Source organism: Polyodon spathula, chromosome 22, assembly GCF_017654505.1.
Source record: "Polyodon spathula isolate WHYD16114869_AA chromosome 22, ASM1765450v1, whole genome shotgun sequence".
In the NCBI taxonomy this organism is placed as follows: Eukaryota; Metazoa; Chordata; class Actinopteri; order Acipenseriformes; family Polyodontidae; genus Polyodon; species Polyodon spathula.
The window spans coordinates 6,685,124-6,703,278 of NC_054555.1; the positions used below are offsets into that span (position 1 = coordinate 6,685,124).

Sequence of the window (18,155 nt, forward strand, 5' to 3'; positions counted from 1 at the left end):
TTTATTTGTTGATAAAGGTTTTGCTTTACGGTTACTATAAATAAATTGTCATACATTTTATTTATTTTCAAGAAGCCAAAACTATGTCAATCTCCCAACTTCTTTTGGTTGTAAAAGCCCAAGCTGCTAGAAAGACTAATACAAGTATATAATGAAAAGTACAATAACAGAGAAGACACTAATCATGTATCATGTAAAACCAGTCACGAACTGCACGTCTTTCTACATATGCATACAGTTATGGACCATGTAAGTACAGGAAACAGTAATGTTACAATCCAAAAACTGTCAATAGAATGTAAACGTTACTTAACATTTAATCTTTTACAAAATATAAATATGTTTAGGTCAGGAGTCAAAGGTGAATTGCTACTGTGGCTGTTGTTTCTTGGGGTCTTGGTGTTCCCATGGAATAGGGTCGTTCTCTTGAGTTGTGGATTCAGCTTCTCGCTCATGCCAAAACTGCTCTACATCAGGCAGGATAATGTCCTTGTTTATTGGACTGTGTGGGTTTTCCTTGCTGGAGGACGGTTCTTGATTTTGGTTAAATTTGGTCTGTTCATCCTGGCAATGATCGGAATTGGGGGGTGCCTCTGCTGGACTATTTTCGACTTGAGTTTCCTGTGGTTCTGAATCGGGATTTTGTTTCTTCATGATCAGCCTTGTCCACAAGCCTTTATATCCTTCTCTAAATTCTTCAGACATGGACAAGATGATGAGCGGGTTCAGCAAGGAGATGGCAAACATGATTACCTGGGCTGAAATTACAAAAAACAGCGGTGGGGCAGGACCATTCTCCATAATGTGGTTCACCCAAACCCAAGACACCCATTCGGGCAGCCACATTGAAGAAAAAGTCATTGCAGTACTCAACAGCATTACAGTCAGCTTTCTGGAGCGTATTTGGTTTCTCAAGTTTAGTGTTTTTGTCCCTCTCCTCTGGCATCTTCCGTAAGAACGCCAGAAGTAAATAAACGCAAAGCTTAAGGGAGCCCAGAAGATAACAAAAGGGTAGAGCTTCACATAAACCGACATGAAGTCTTGTGCTGATAAAGGAATGGCTTGGATACAAACAAGTCCACCTCCTTCGTGCTTTAGTGTTGCAAAAAGCCAGGCAGGGAGTGGTAAAATGGAAGCCAGTATCCACGAAGTCATCAGGACAGCCAGGATAGTTTTGTTTTTTATCTTGATTTGTTTGTTTGGGTTACTCACATACATGAAACAGGCTTTAGCCAGGATTGTAATGGTGAAACTTTTAGCTGCCATGCAAGACTGGATGAACCAATCATTGGTCTTACAGACAAACCACCCAAGAGTCCAGCTCGCCTTCGAGTACGCGGCAGCTTTGAACGGAACTGCAAACGCCAGAATCAGAAGATCAGCCATGCTTAGATTTAATATTAAGGAATTGATCAGAGAAGGCTTTTTTTTCCGGGCGTTGCTGATCAAAACGCCGATAACTGTGAGGTTGCCAGCAGAACCCAGAACGCAGATAACTGCCAGTACCGCAGGTAACAGAACTTTCCACTCCTTCGAATCGAGGTGCTGATGCCCACCTGCAATGTAGCGCAGATGGTCAACGGAGCTGTTCGTGGTGCTGAAGTTAGATACTTTGCTGGCTAACTTCTCCATGATCAGACTGCAACGGGTTTCCAAAGACGAAAAACTGAAAATGGTTTTAACAGTTCGACTTCAGCTTGTTCGCAATCCTGGGCATATCGGAATGAGGAGTTGATGTATTCTGCGAACCCAGGTTAAGGTTGGATATATAAAGGGATTTGATTGACAGATATTTGATCCAGCAGGTTGGTCGCCTTTCATTAGCAAATATAATATTAACAACTATCACAGCTGCCTCGCGGGGCCAATTAAAACATTAAAAGCGGGCGCGTGATAAATAAATCATAGGCTCCCGAAACAGAAATGTAACTCAGTTTTCAGTCATTTTTTTTATGAGCCTGCCCTTTTAGCGAATTCTTATTATTTACACCTACGCTACACAGCTGGATTTTTTTTCTTAGAAGTTTAATGAGGTTGCTAATTATCCTCTTGTCTACACCACTGTTTCTTTTTAATTCCCCCAAACTAACAATTAAATGGGAGATATTATTATTTGAGAAACATGCCAACATAAAACTATATTTGTTTTATATGTTGCGTTGTATTTACACAATCTGATTGCTTTTTTTCTTATGTGTTTGATAACCCCTGTGTTATTATAATATCTTTCTGAAAGACTGACACTATTCCATCTTTTTTTTCCCCTCTCACACAAAAAAACTATCCGCATCTTTGTTAAATGGTTTACATTTGTGATAAATAATTACGAAAAAAAAAAAAAAAAAAAAACAACAACAACCCTACCAATGGAACATATTCTCGTGAATAAGAATATTATAACCTGACATAAAACGAAGGATGGTTTATACTGTAAATATAAAACAGCTGTGTGTAACTAAGGGTTACGATTAAGACCAGATTCGATGACAACATTATTTTAAACTGCTTCTTCTGGGACAAGAGAGGGACTAAAGTCTGCTGATCAAGTACGTTATTATTATTATTATTATTATTATTATTATTATTATTATTATTATTATTATTATTATTATTTTGGTCGGAAGAAGCAGCTTCCAACTTTTTGTTTTGTTTTGTTTCATCTTCCTCAATCGCAATAAACGAAAAAAACCGGAGTACGGGTGTATAATAATAATACTAATGATGATGCTGTAGCACGACTAACTAGAAAGCAATTTGTCGACAATGTCTACTGATTCGTGTTCTCCCAGTTCTTCCATTGTGTTGTTGATCAACAGGTACAACAAAATAATAAACTGTTTTGGGTAGAAGTTTAATTGATCCAATTAAAAACACGATTGGATTTAAGACCAGGTCTGGAATGACACGAGTTGATTAGCCCTGATTTAATTCAAAGCTGAATATCATTGTTTGATATATTGTATACCACAAGATGGCGCTGTTGCACTTTGAAATATTACAAAATCATTAGTACCTGTTTTTATCAAAAAAATTATGGGAACTGATTTTTGCTTTAGGCTGTAATCTTTAAACAAAACTTTGACACGATTTTAATAATTTTAAAGTATTTTTTAGGTATTCATCCTCCTGCTGCTACATTCAGACAGGAAGAGCAACAGATAGCATGCGCAGAGCTTCAAGTGTGATTCCATGTTCTGAAAGGTAAATCTGTACCAGTTGACATGTCAGGGATCTTGACTGGAGCTCTGCTCTTTTTGTTCTCTCTGGGTCTTCAATCAGACACCTCATCCTGAAGCTTTCTTCTTTACTGACGCACTGTATTGCCGTAGCTGTGATCAAACAGCTCAGCCGTCCATAGCCAGGACTCCTAACTGCATACAGCGGTCTGGGTTGATATGACGGCTGATCCTGCCATTGAAATCATCAGCATGGTTACACACGCAGGCTATTACCTCTCTGAATAACCCTAAAGTGTTTACGTGGGTAGAGCGGTCCAAGTGTTTGTCTTGCAGTGCCAGCTGCTATGAAGAATGAGCGGGCGCATCTATTTATCAGGCAGACAGAGATTTAACAGGAAAGGCTGTGCAGGGGTTGTACAACAAATGTTTTAATGATCCATGCAATTACAGTGTTTGATGAGTTTTTATGGTGATAAAAGATTAGTAACGCTGGTTATAGCCTATAGCCAGGCCTGGTGTAAGTGGGCGCTAAGAAAAGGTGATTTCCAAAATAAGAAATGATAATTGTTGATGAAACATGACCAAGCATTCAATACAACCATCACATTGGCATTAATTAGAGCCAGTGCTTTCATTAAAAATAAAATTGATGGGAAGAAAGTTTTTTTTTACTGACAGCTGTGTGCCGTGGAGATGGTTGGTTTTATTAATTACAACTTGAAAAGGAAGACTTCTGCCAGTTGAGCCTGTGTATCAGTCCATGTGCCTAACCTGTAAGAATTATCTATTGGAATCAATGTAGCTGTCAAAAGTTCATTTGGCTATTGATTGTTCCATCTGCCTTCTCCCAGTCACTGCTTAAACAGACACAACTCTTGTTTGATATGTCTCAGCAGTACTGACGTGAATAATGAAACTCTACTTCTATTGTGTGATTTCACCTGCTCGTAGCGATACAGGGATCCCGTGTTCAAGGTGATCCTGTTTAGCGCACAGCCACGTTGATTGACAGCTAAACCGTTCCCCCTGTCCCTGGAGGCCAACAATGACTCATTTCATTACCCTTAAGGCTGGTGTGATTGCCACCCAAAAAACAAAATACCTGCTGCATTATTGCATCAGCTCGAATTAAACGCTGTCCCTCTCTCCCAGTGTTCCAGAAACCCCACTAAAGTAATTGATAATAACTTTGATTCATGTGCTGGTCTGCCAGTGTTGTAAGTAGAATGTGATCTATGGAACCTGGCAGGGTCCTGTGCTGGAGAGTGTTGGAAACTTCTGCACACTCATTTGCATTTTTGTTCTTGTAAAAGGGCACTGGTTGCAGCAAGTACTGTACAAACAGGGTCGTTTGAGCCACCTATCAAAGCTGTATGAATGCACATGACCTGAACATGTTTCACAGATAGATGCATATGACCTCGTAGACCGTCTGTTTGTGGAGCATTCATTAGACTGCAATGTATTCACCAATCTGGCAAATCCATGTTTTATTATTCCTGGTGTTGCTGCCACTCCTGCAATCATGCTTAAAATAAAAACCTTTGATTAGTTCAAACAATGTTAGGAACATTTAGGAAAGAATACCACATCAGCTTGAACCTTGAACCACCCTGCTTGAGAAGTGTGTTGCATTGCGGGCAAGGGAGTGAGGGGGTTAGTTATGATGCCTGCTGCCCATGTAACTTGTATTTCACGGCCGCATTGCTTGGATTTGCACCAAGAGATACATGGCTACTGTCAAGTCAAGAGCAAGTCTTCATTTTTAATGGGTTAGAACACTCAAAGGGCTTGTTTAAATTCTATAATATAAATACCAGGTGACAGACTTCATTTTGGTGGTGGCGTTTCTATTTTAAATTAGTTTAAAATAGCAATGTGCTGCTATAGCTTTTATCATCACATAAATCTGTTAACCAGGCAAAACACATTTAGTCTTGAAATGAAGCTATTTAAATGATAGATACATAATTGAAAAACAAATATGATCATAACGAATTAGCTGAGCATTACCAGGCGCCACACTGACAATAATGCGCTGCAGGAAAGTTGAAAGCACTGACATACAAAAAACAGATTTTGATCATATATCAGTCAGTGAAGCAGAATATGCAAATAGGTTTAAAGTGATCAAAATCCTTGGAGGATAACGAATGTAGTTCCATTCAGTATAGGTCATTAAGAAAAAGACATAATTGCTCTCCAGTGACAGACTTACTAATAAAATGATGTCCCAAACTGAAGTGTCAGCTAATGTGTGGTTTTAAATTGCATTTTCCTCTTTGAATGTTGTAGAGGACATCAATCTGTATACCCAATCATAGACCTACATACGCGCATTCAACAAACTTTCACGTTATTTCTGGTCGTACAATCCATTACGGTAGCTAAAAAGTAAGACTGCTGTGTTTATTCAACAGAGACAGTAGATCCAAATACCAATGCTGTTCACTGAGGTGGGAAAGAATTTAAAACAGGGGGGAGTGGCTTTCATGTTCCAGCGCTGCGCATCTCGCATAGTACTGTCTGCAATTGTGTGGGAGGGTCTTTAATTATTCAAAGAATGGTGGTATTTAGATCACATGCAGAACCCATTATGATTTTAAATTACAAATAATCATTTATTTCTTTAATTTATGGGAGGTTCTTACTGTTCATATGTGTATCCTATAACAAAAGCTAAACCAAGTATCGACAAGAGTCTGTTTGCTCAATAAGCTCTTTAAAACCAGAGTAAGTAATATGCATGGTCATACATACAAACAATTGCTGTGAAAGGTATAAGCCGGGGGTTGTTCAGAATGACATTTTGTTGCTGGAGTAGCTCTGTAAAAATGTTGTTTGCGGAGGGCAGTTTGGATATGCTAGAGGCAACCAGAGGGTTTGAATATAATGTGTGGAACAGAATGGATGGTGGCTCATAATGGGACATGACAAATCCTGCTCTTGTGCCCTGAGATCAGCGGGGCCCAGTGATCCAAGACCAGCCATTACTCGCTGGGATGAACACAGCACAGACTCTGACACTTGCCTTTTCTTCTCTGTCCTCCAGCGCTGTGGAGCACAGCCAAAGCTTCGGCAGACTGACTGGGAGACTTTGGCAAAGGCCTGTCTGCTTGTCCACTGGCGCCAGAACATCGAAGCACAAACCAATATTTATGTAAATGGCACAGTGCAATGTCATTCCCTGTGGCTGTCTTTTAGGGGATGAATGCACCTGTTGCTGGGACATGACAGCCAGCGTTAGGATATTGAAAGGAGTCCACTTTTCTTCTTTTTTGATTGCACATGGCACTGCTTTCCCCCAGAATCATGTACAGTAAATTATAATCCCCATTATAGTTCTACTGGATCTAAAATGAATCTGATGAATCTGAATCCCAAATGCACCACAGTAGAGTCTGTTATCTCTGATTGTCTGGAAGTAGCCCATACAGCAGCCTTCTATTAGTCTAAAACTAAAGGCCATTATCACAAGTAACCATGCTCACTCTTGCTTCTAGGATATTCTTTAAGAAGGGAATGCAAAAACAGCTCTGATGGCTGGTTTGTTCTCTGCCTCCTGTTGTAACACTTTACAGTTTGTGCATTGAAGGAAAACATCGCTTAATAGAGGCTAATCATTTTGGCTAACAATTGTATGTTTGACAGTTTTTCAGAAATTAGGGGAGAGCAATTTATTTGATCATTGCTGCCGACACAGTTTATATGGGGCTAGTCGCTGGCAATGTGCCGCTGGCTGGAAATGTCTTTCAATGAGCCTAATTGGAAAGAGAGCATGCGTTTTCCCAGCATTCTCAATTTGCTGCACTTCCTATTTATTAGAGAATGCACTGAGCTGTTTCATTGGGAGGTTGTGGCTCTGAATTGAGACACCTGCCACCAAGTCCTTCCCTAGAGTCCTCCCGACTGTTCAAACCACATCACAGAGACAGAATGATGTCATTCCTCTGATGCACAACCTGCTGTCGTACTTCAAGTTGATCAAATTGCCTGGCAAGACAGCTAACTATTACTATATATAAGCTTAAGGATATCTATATTGTATGTCACAAACATTTAATCAGCACTCAGGATGTGGGTACCTTGTGGCTGAAACTAATTGCATTTTGTTCAAGTTCAACAGCCTTTTACACTGTTCCCAAGTTCATTACCAATTCAGAAATATCTAAAATGACAGACTATGGCAAACCCCAAGGCAAATTATCATGCATTTTTGTGTATATTCATTAGTTCTGTTTCTTTCTGGTTTGATCTGAATAGAACTGAAACCTTTCTGGCATCTGATGAAAACAAAGGGTTATGTTGCTTGACTGCTTTTTACTTTTTCAAGCTTGTCTGCTCTCTCCTCCTCATGCTGCTTTCCCCTCGCCCCACTTGCACAAACATTTAATTTCCAGCCTTAAAAGTGAAGTTGTAAAGAATATTCTCTCTCTCTTTCTTATCTGCTGTACTATAAGATGCCTGTATTTTTCCCCCTCCCAAGACCTACTTGAACCAGAAGGATGGTTGCTACTGTACTACCTACAAAAATGCAGGCACTGCAAGATCATATCATGGCATGGCTCTTGATTTTTCAGCTGTGTAACAAATTGCAATTTTCTTTTATGAACCAACCTTACAAAAACACACTCAGCCTGCAACTAAGCATATTAACTGTTCACCACTAATGGAATGCAGCCATTTCTTTCATGTTGTGTTAACTGTTAGGTCAGAAACATTGGTCCCTGCCACTCATTAATGTCTAGTTAGTGAAAATATTTAAGGTTGGCGTTTGATTTTGCTGTAAAGCCCAGGATGTGATGATGATCTGTCCTGCGCTGCTGAACACAATATTGATTGTAAGCTGTCAAATCCTATGAATGAATGCCATGCAGGCGGCTGACAGAAATAATAGCATGTCAGGTGAGCTAATTTACTTAAACCATTTTAAAAGCATCATCTTTTTTCTGAGCACCGGCTTCTTAGCATGATGCGCCAAAGGCTTTGTCCAATAGATCTGCATAAGAAAGATTCACATCTGAAAAAGACAGACATGGACCACAAAGCTACAGTTTTGCAGGTTGCAGTTTCGGTATATTATAAAAAGCACTCTGCTGTCAATTATGCATTTATGAATGACACATTAACTTGGAAACCTCCATAATGGTAAACTACATGTCCCACATTTTCAACATAACCCAACCTCATTCACAGACCCTGTTGCTATACATGTTATGAAAAGGAAACAAGCAGTACAATGCACATTTTACTAAGTTGGTGTGTGCCAGAATGGGAATACTCAATTTCTACATTTTTGTTTATAAGTATTTGCAGTGCACAGTAATCTCTCTGCACAGATAGATTCTTGGTGATTTTTCACTCTAAATACAGGGGCATGTTCAAAGATATATGTATTCTTTGTGGCTCTGCTGTTGAGATATAGAACTCATCACAATCTCTGATGCATTGAGTACCAGCTGTACAGTCAGATGAAGAGTAGCCAGCCTGAACCCATAAACCTTCCAGAGCATGAGCTGCCATAAAAAACAAAATCTTGCCGCATTGGCAGACCTACCACTCCCCAGTGGATTCAGTGTATTGCACTGGCCATACGGTAACTTGATTTTCAGAAGTTATGTTCTTAATTTATTCAGGAAAAGACACAAAACACAAGGTTGCATTTGAACTTTGTAAAGGGCCCCCAGCTGTGTGTTTGCATGATTTTATTGGATTATTTTGTGCATTATGATCTATATGGATGAACAGTTGTGTCCTTCCCTTCTGTGACTGAGCAGCAAAGAACAATAGAGTCCAGCCTCTCTAATGGTCATCCTTAAGAAGGTAAACCTGTGCCCAGAGCGAAAGAAGAAAAGTACAGCACATTTGGCTCTTGAGCTCTTTAGACAACATATGTACAGAAATACTACATATAGAATAACCAATTCAATTGTTGCAGTGACTTGTATCGAGTTATGCATTCTGAGAATGTTGTATGGGGTTTTTGTGCAACTTTTGTCCACTGGAAACACAGCGGCATGTGCCTTGTTTCAACTGACATAACTTTTTTTTTTTTTTTTTTTTTTACTTCAATGAATTCTAGTAAGCAAAATGACGGCATGACAATTAAATACATTTAAATACATTCTAAGAAAACTTTGTTTCATTAAGAAGTTTACAACTTTAGTTGTTTTAGAAGACATGTATTGGAATTATACCTAAAATTCCCTGATTTTAAAAGCTTTTGCCACCTGTTTCAGTTACATCATGGTACAAACTCCCAATATTCTCTAAACCCAGATGCCATACAAACAGGAGAGACAGACATGCAGATGGGAAGAAACGTTTTTTTTTTTTTTTTTTTTTTTTTTATATGTATGACGTTTTTGACATAAATTGTCCAGAAGCAGCTATTGCATGTTCAAACACTGGTTGTAGCAAAATACCTAAGAAATTAGCAGCATAAAAAACATTAAATAGAACTAATTTATAATAATACAAATGACTTAAATAAACTTAAATACATTTTTTTACAGACAAAAACAAATTAAATGAACAGATGAATAAAAGATTTAGCTAGCAATGCGAAAGGGATTTAAAAAAAAAAAAAAAAAACACTTTTAAATGAGTGTGATGCTGAAATTGCTGCTGATTTTGAAGTCATGGCATTGACTTCAGTACTGCTTGTCTTGACAGAAGTTACTTACCAGGGGCAAGGATAGTGCAATGTATCTGCTATTACCCCACAGCTACATAATATAGTCAGTTAACACAAATCTGCATTTTATAATATGCTTGACATGAGGCACTGGGACTCAGTAGTTTTTTTTTTTCTTTTTGCATTTATAAAATGACATTGGTTTCTTGCAAGTATAAAATGAGCTGGATTTCAAAATCAGAAGCCATTCTAAGGGGCGTATAACAGTTGAGGCTTCACAGAGCTCCCTCTGCATCTGGACAAGCACTGTAAGCTTAGTGATGTCGATCGCATCTACAAGTGAGGTTGGTTCAGAACAGACCCACTAGCTCACAAGCTCAGCAATCTGTGCTCCACAAAAAGGCACCACGGCTTCTAAAGAAGACCAAACTGCTCGCTGGAAGTCCATCCCGGCAGTGTTTGTTCAAAAGTACCATACAAGTCCAGCCGAACTGAGATGAGGAAGTGGGATTGAGAGATGCAGTAACACAGCAAAAAGCTCCCCTTGGCCTGGGTTCAGACAGCTTGGATCACAACTTCCTTTCGTGAGAAGCTGTACCATCTGTATAACGCCTTCAGTGGGAATTTACACGACCTATTCAGCTCCGAACGATCAAGCAAAGAAACAACAGGAAGAGTGTCTGACTAAATTATCTGCAGAGACTGCATTATGAAGACAGAACACACATAAATTTTTTTTTTTAAAAACACAACCAGTAAAGAATAGACCATTTTTGCAATTCTTAGGTTTCAAACATAACACTTAAAAGTTTCCTTCTGCAGCAAATTGGAAAACACACAAAAAATAAAAACATTTACCAGGTGTGTGAAAATAAACAGGGGTGGCTGTGAAGAGAAAAAAAAAAATCAGTTTTTTATCAACAGACCAGCAGCACCTCTTATCATCAAAACAGGAGTGTTGGATTTGTGGCACTGGGGTTGTTTTTATTTATTTATTTAAAACACAAGTCCCCCTGTATTACAATGATCACACCCAATGTTTTATTAACTGACTATAAAGCAAAAAAAAGTGACAAGATTTAAAAAAAAAAAAAAAAAAAAAAAAAAAAAAGATCCAATATTTACTAATTAGCCACTAGAGTTGGTGGTGATGGAATACAGAAGAATCCTAGTTCACTTTGTCCTGGAATATATATAGGTTGTTAGTGGCGGCTACAGCTATAATGTTCTCTGAAGGGTGCCACGCGGTGTGCAGGATCTTCTTGCTGAAGTCCAGGCTGTCCACACTGATCTCGTCCTTCCTTCTCTTCCCTCCCATGCACACTTTGCGAGGTTTCAGGATGGCTCTCGGCTTGCTGTTCTCTCTCGAAGCCTCCAGAGTCACGTCACGTTTGGTATTGCGATCAAACATTCGGAAGAAATTGTTATAGGAGCCGGTCATTATAACGCTGTAAACAAAAAAACAAAAAATACATTATACATATAATACAGAGAATTCAAATTCGATAAACAGCTCTATACCCAAGGACAAATCAGAAATCGATGAAATGCTTAATATAAAACAAAAGTAATTGATAAACTGGAAACTATTTCAATAATTAGCTACAACGTTGTGCCTTCTTCGTTCTTCAGATAACATGGTAGAAACAGCTGGGTAGAGTGACGATGCTGTTTAAAGTAGAAAGTTTCAAACTTGAACAACTTAAAACTTTCAATTACTTTATACTTTTAAAAGGCTCCTTTGAAAATAAGTCAGAGATTCCTATGTTTGATTAGGCTCAAAATTCACTATTAAATAAAACCAAAAAATATATACCTTTTTAAATTACATTTTTTAAATATGCCTTTCCAGCTGGTGTTAAACTTAACACATCAGAACCAAATGTCAATGTTTCAAGAGAATAGCTGTTGGCCGTTACAAAAAATATATTTATATTCCTATACATTTTACATGTATATTTAATAGTACATATGATGAGTTTAAAATGTATGGAAACTGTCACAGACAAGCAAAAAGCAATTTAAGACAGCTGATTGCAAAATGTGTAAGATGCCTTTTTAAATAAAAAAAAAAAAAAAAAAAATTAAATAATCTAACTCACCTGTCAGATCCATTCCAGACACATTCGAATTTATCAAATATGCAGTCGTTTTCATAGAGTGAACACAGCTTGCTCCTTAGATAATCATGCACCTAACAAAAGAAAATACAATTTTAAAGGTGGCTCTGCAAAGGACCATGAAGCGATACAGTGTTTCAGCTTCCATTGTATGAAGCGATACAGTGTTTCAGCTTAAATTGTATGAAGCGATACAGTGTTTCAGCTTCCATTGTATGAAGCGATACAGTGTTTCAGCTTCCATTGTATGAAGCAATACAGTGTTTCAGCTTCCATTGTATGAAGCGATACAGTGTTTCAGCTTCCATTGTATGAAGCGATACAGTGTTTCAGCTTCCATTGTATGAAGCGATACAGTGTTTCAGCTTCCATTGTATGAAGCGATACAGTGTTTCAGCTTCCATTGTATGAAGCGATACAGTGTTTCAGCTTACATTGTCAAGTTGATTATTGTTTTACTCTCACCTTCAAGCCTTGAAAACACAACAACTGAACAATGTAATGAAGATCAGGTGTGTTTGTTTGTGAACACCGCTAACATGAAATGCACAGCTCAAACTACAGCAGACAGCAAAGCCAGACTTCTTCAAGGGGCACAGGACAATGCTGAAGAAGGAGATCACAAAAGAACAATACATACCTGGTATGTCTCTATGGGTCTGTTCTCCATGTTTAGGTCCCACACCTTGACTGTGAGGTAATCCCGTGTCATCATGTACCTCCCGCTGTGACTGAATTTGACATCCGAAATCGATGAGATTATTTCAGAGAAAAAGGATCTATTACTGGGGTCCTCTGGCTCTTCAAAGACTGCACAGAGACAATGACAAACATTTGGATAGTATTACAGGGCCTGGTAGCACAGTGGGAAAATACACAAGGCTTTCCACCTCTGAATTTCATGGAAAAACCATTAAATGATGAAAAATAACCGCAAGTTTGTAAAAATGAAGTCTGCGTTTAAACAGGAAGTCCCCTGTGACTCGCACCTTGTGTGAACACGCGGCCTAATAAATACCAGGCCGACAGTGTGCTCCCCTCGAACAAAGCAATTACAAAGGACGCGGCATGGAACATTTTGTACAACGTCAAAACTTTGTTTGCAACATGACCCCACTTCTTAAATGTGAAGATTGGATTGATTTTCAATCACTTCAGTCTAGGCTGGAGAGCTGGTCCCCTGGAGTGAGTGACAATAATTGAGGGAAGAGAATGAATCCTTCAGATTGAATGCAGCCGCTGTTGCATACGGCTTTGCCTAACAGTTTCTTCAAATGGGGAAAAAAAACCAACAGGTTTATAAAATGTATGCTTTAATAATAAGTAATGGCTACAGATAAAATCAGAATTGATGGATGATATTCAATTACAATTAAAAATCCTAAAAGGTGGGGGTTGGGTATTCTTGCAAATGATTTAAACAAAACAATAAAATAATGGGAGAAGCATCTCTCTGTGCAGTGCAGCAGTAAAAGGATGCTGCTGCCTCTAGGTAGAAACAGAATTAGCTGGGCAATAGGAACGGAATGCAGCCAGCACATTCCTGTGGCTCCCTCTGCTATACTGCAGTGGCCCTGCTCTCAGCACGTTGGGAATTCCAATCTTTCGACTGGGAAACAAACTGCCTGCAGCCTTCAACAACTGATATGTCCGCAAATGAGAGCATGCACCATCCCAGATCTCCACAAGCCAGCGGGAATCCCGCTGACCCACTAGATAAAAAACGAGCTCTGCCACTCATGAGGCAGCCAGTGAATTCCAGGACCCGTTCTCTCTACGGAGAATTTCATAATCGCCAAGACATTCCTCACTGACAGAGTTCTCTTATTTAATTAGCACTGCTGTCTTTGTTGTTGCTAAGTTACAAATGTATCGCCTGTTTCAATTTTAGTGTGACTGTGAGTAGTGTCACCTGATAAGGCATATCTTGTCTATAAAGTATTATATATATATATATATAAATGTAAGGTATAAACCACAACAGGCCGTGTGGTTCCTATGTTATATACCACGCATTTTAAATTAAGACAAAACCAAAACGTTTATTGTGTATACATCTGCAGTGTAATATAGTCCCAAATGTAATCCAATGTATTGTTCACTTATTAAAAATAAACTGCACAAGTCAGTCTATTGTAAATTTCCGCATCGAAAGTGGCATCTCACTAGAAACTAGAGGACTGAGCACAAGCTGGTGGAGTTTCAAATGAGGAAGGAGCAGCTGCGATGGATGCTGAAGCCTGATCTTCAGGTGAGTTTGTGTCACACATATTCAAGTCAGTTTTCATCCTTTTGAATGTTGTTGTTAGTTTGTAGGACACTCTTGCGTCGTGCCATCGAAACAGACTTTACGCACCAATCCGACCACGGTGTCAGGGAACAGTGCTTCAGTTTCCCGCAGACACTTCAAATCCAGGCCGGTAATTTGGGGGGTGGTGTCTGGCCTTCATGACTGACAGGAATACATTACTGCTGGTTTTAAACTCGCTGTCAGTAGAGATGTTAAAACCTCTACTGTTAAAATATTTATTTAGCCCAGTTCAGCATTATAAAACTGAATACTGGTCCCCAGTTGAACTAGTTACACTGGCATAAAATTCCCTTAATCTTGTTGAGATTTTTTTGTACTTATTTCCTTAAAATGAATGTCCTTTTTTTTTTCTTTACGCGCATTAACAGCCTGTGTGTTTTTCTCAATCTATTTTCTTCTATTTCATTTAGCTGTTCCTCATTTACTGTTATGTGTCTACTCTTGACAGTTGCTGGTGCACTTGTTTTATTAGATTTTTTTCAGATGGACTGCTGTCTTCAATGGGAAAGTTGGAGTCTCATCCTCAAATATATTAAAGGAAACAGGTAGAATGTCACTCATTTTTGGCTGTGGTTTTGTAACTAATAACAAATAAAATGGAAGTTTGCCATGGAATTTAGAATGTAGTGGTGCGTAGTGATTTATTCAGTGTGAAGCGGCTCATTAGTATGCAAGCCATGGTACACGATATATATACGCACGGATCATGTGACACTGTTTATATATATATATATATATATATATATATATATATATATATATATATATATAGAGAGAGAGAGAGAGAGAGAGAGAGAGAGAGAGAGAGAGAGAGAGAGAGAGAGAGAGACACACACACACACACACACACACAAATACATATTTTCTTCTCAGTTCATTTTCATTTAATGCTGGCCGTGCCTGTATCCGACGTTCAAGGTGAATTCAGTGTGAGTTGCTTCATAATTCACTGTATAGTCCCTGGTCTGGAACACCAACACTGACAACCCAGACTACATCATTCTCATCACCCAGCAATGCCCAATGATTCAGTGTGTTCTGACAGCAGAGACCAGGGTCAGTCTCCTGCCTCTTCTCAACAGGAACACTGGAGAGGAATATTCTAGCAGGCAACAAATGAATCAGCTGAGTTTTGAACCTGTCGACTTGTGGTTTTTAATTGGGTCACAGCCCAGGTCAAGGTGAAGGGTACTGTTACATTTTTGGAGATTCCTGAACACTGAAAAGTCGGTATCACGAGTGGATTATGATGTCTATATTGCAACAATTTTGTTGTAAATGTTGGTTTTATTTTGAATTAAATAAGCAACTGTTGCAATTTCAGTGCAATATCAGTTTAATCAGAACAAAACACAAACTCTACCAGGAAGACACAACGATGTGTATTTGTATATCAAATGTGCAAGGGTAGAGTTTATGTATATTGCCTGCTTTTAAAGGGGAGATCTGGCCTTAATTTATAGACTTTCATTAAATTTCTAAATGTCTAATCGTTTGCACTGCATTTCAAATTATCACATTTGCTGGTTGACATGACAGCAAAAAAACAAGTCGTTGTACTTTGGGAATGGAAACATGAAAAGAATGTGTTTTTTCTATAATAATATGCATGTGATTAGCTTGACAAGAAGAGCAGGGTCATCTGTGGTATCTGGACCACTCCAACAGCAATCACCCACAATATTACAAGCAAAATACAAGCAGCCAGCACCCGGCATTACTGCATGCTATTGATTGTGTGAGCGTCTAAGGAGATGCAAGCCTTTTAACATGCAATGCAGTGTAGCTTACACAGCCTGAATAAGGTGGAACACAGTCCTTTAATATTCAACTCTGTCACTATCCAAGACACTGCTGAATGAAATTTTATAAAAACGTGCATTTATCATGAGGGAAACTGATGTAAATTGTACAATCTTGGTGTCGATGAACTGTCCTAATTTAGTTGTCCCTCCAGAGGATGTGCCAGGGCTGTGTATGCTAAAGTATAAAGTCAGGAGAGGTAACTGAGTCTCTCTTCTTGAATGAACTGCTCGGGGTTGTCATGGTGATCAAAATAAGGAGAATAACAGTGCTTGGCTCTTATTTAAAGCTGAGGAAAACCTGGAATTCATTAACCTACTGAGAACCTCACTATGAATTGAATTGATTTTGAATTCAGAAGTCAAGCAAAGAGGTACTTAGATAGATATATGTCAATTTAGAAATCAGATTCGGAAAATAGGATGAAAAACCTTATCAGGCAATGGCTTTCTTAATTACCAATAACTTAAAAATCTCAATGAAATGGTCACACTTCATTTGGAAGGGAACTATTTTAGTTTATTAACAGTTAACAGCTAGCTTACTAACATGTGTTATTAGTTACTTACTATAGCAAACTATTTCTAATATGATAAACACAGAATAAAATAAAAACCTGAGCTGATCTACTGTACATTACTACAGTGCCATACAAAAGTGCCTTTTATAAAATGTAACGATATAAAGTTAATAATCCCAACCTATGAATTTGTTTATAAATAGGTTACTATACAGTATTTTAAGTATTAATTAAAAAATTGCATTACCAAAAACGCACAATATTTTTTTCAACACGTCAGTCAGATAGTTGATAATAGCTTGTTTCTTACAGGTTTTGTAAGTGTTTACAGCAAAAACGTTTCAAAGAAATGTGAATTTTGTATAAACATAATTTCCAGAATTTCTCAATGTTGTGCTACCATCAAATGTTTTTAAATTGGAACCCAGGTCCAAAGAAAACTGGAAAGGCAATTATCTGAACAGGCATTCAAGTCAAGTACGCTAATAAGTGCAGGGATGACACTAAAGTAAACTTGGCACCAATAAAGGTGTTCAACATCTAGCCAGCGGTTGGCATTTTTTGTTAATAAAGCGATCATGAAAAAGAAAACAACTAAAAAGCCTTACATTTGGAGTGCTTGTCGCACAGCGCCAATGCTCTCATGTCACACAGCCGGATGGTGCCCTTGCTGCTGCTGTAGACGAAGGCGTTGCACTGGCTGGGGTGGAACTCTGCGGCCGTGATCACCTCTGTCAGCTCCTCCATGTTGGCAGGCTTTATATCGACAATATCTGGACACAGTGAGGTCAGGAAACAAAACGAAACCAGCAGAGTTCATGTGCAAGACATGCAGCTTGTGCTTCATTCAGCACGGGCCTCTATTGCCACACTACAAATATAAAATATATATATATAATTCATTCTTATAAAAAAAATGCAGTTATACCTCCTTTTAAACATTAGTTCTACTGCAGCATACAGACATGTGTATTTACAGTGATGGTTACACAAAACACAGGGCTTGCCATTGATAAACACTGTACTGTATACCCAGTGCTTTATATCAATAACATTTTATACCAGTAATTACAGTAACAGTGTACCCCTTTCAAATAGATTTTTTTTTTTGATTGATTATTGGCTGGGCAATGATTACACTACACCTGAGATGAGAGGTGAGAAGTAAGACCATTTGATTGTGTTAGGAGGTAACTTATTGTAAAAGGTGCCGCTGACCTTTGGATGAGACTTAAAACTGAAGTCTGATCTACTCCACAGGCATTCCCAGTACATAAATGATTTTGCTTTTTGAAAAATGCAAAAGGATACTAAAGCTCCTGTTGGTTATTTCCAGATTCCACAGATTGATCCTCAAGTCATCCGCAGACATGTAGGTCTCGTAGTCGCTGTTGACGGATATGGAGTTGATGTGATATGTGTGTGCATTGGCAAATACCCTCCTGGGTGTGGCTTCAACCATGAGGTCCATGGGCTGCAGTACAGGTACCTGTAGGAGCAGAGGTCAAACAAGAAGCCTTCAGAAATCACACTTTAAAACACACTGCGCCTGCCTATACTGTAATGAGCAGATGGGTTCAACAGC

General features: G+C 38.6%; 2 protein-coding genes across 5 annotated transcripts in view; both read right to left on the reverse strand.

Annotated features, from left to right (window-relative positions):
- Positions 1 to 369: 369 nt before the first annotated feature.
- On the reverse strand, positions 370 to 1,632 carry LOC121297501 (G-protein coupled receptor 151-like). Its single transcript, XM_041223850.1, has one exon. The coding sequence runs from the start codon at positions 1,630 to 1,632 to the stop codon at positions 370 to 372; it is 1,263 nt and encodes a 420-aa protein (XP_041079784.1).
- A 6,688-nt stretch (positions 1,633 to 8,320) lies between these two features.
- Positions 8,321 to 18,155, reverse strand: part of LOC121297401 (serine/threonine-protein phosphatase 2A 55 kDa regulatory subunit B beta isoform-like) — an 86,957-nt gene continuing 77,122 nt past the window's right edge. For all 4 annotated transcript variants that reach the window (XM_041223716.1, XM_041223715.1, XM_041223717.1 and 1 more), the window contains 5 exons: positions 17,882 to 18,059; positions 17,179 to 17,343; positions 12,577 to 12,746; positions 11,919 to 12,010; positions 8,321 to 11,264 (listed from right to left, as the gene is read on the reverse strand). In XM_041223716.1, coding sequence (XP_041079650.1) covers positions 10,985 to 11,264; positions 11,919 to 12,010; positions 12,577 to 12,746; positions 17,179 to 17,343; positions 17,882 to 18,059 — 885 coding nt within the window. In that variant the 3' untranslated portion in view covers positions 8,321 to 10,984. The remainder of the gene's footprint in view (positions 11,265 to 11,918; positions 12,011 to 12,576; positions 12,747 to 17,178; positions 17,344 to 17,881; positions 18,060 to 18,155) is intronic.

Excerpts from the sequence above, each read along its gene's own strand:
- LOC121297501 (XM_041223850.1), bottom strand. The coding sequence starts at position 1,632 with ATGGAGAAGTTAGCCAGCAAAGTATCTAACTTCAGCACCACGAACAGC.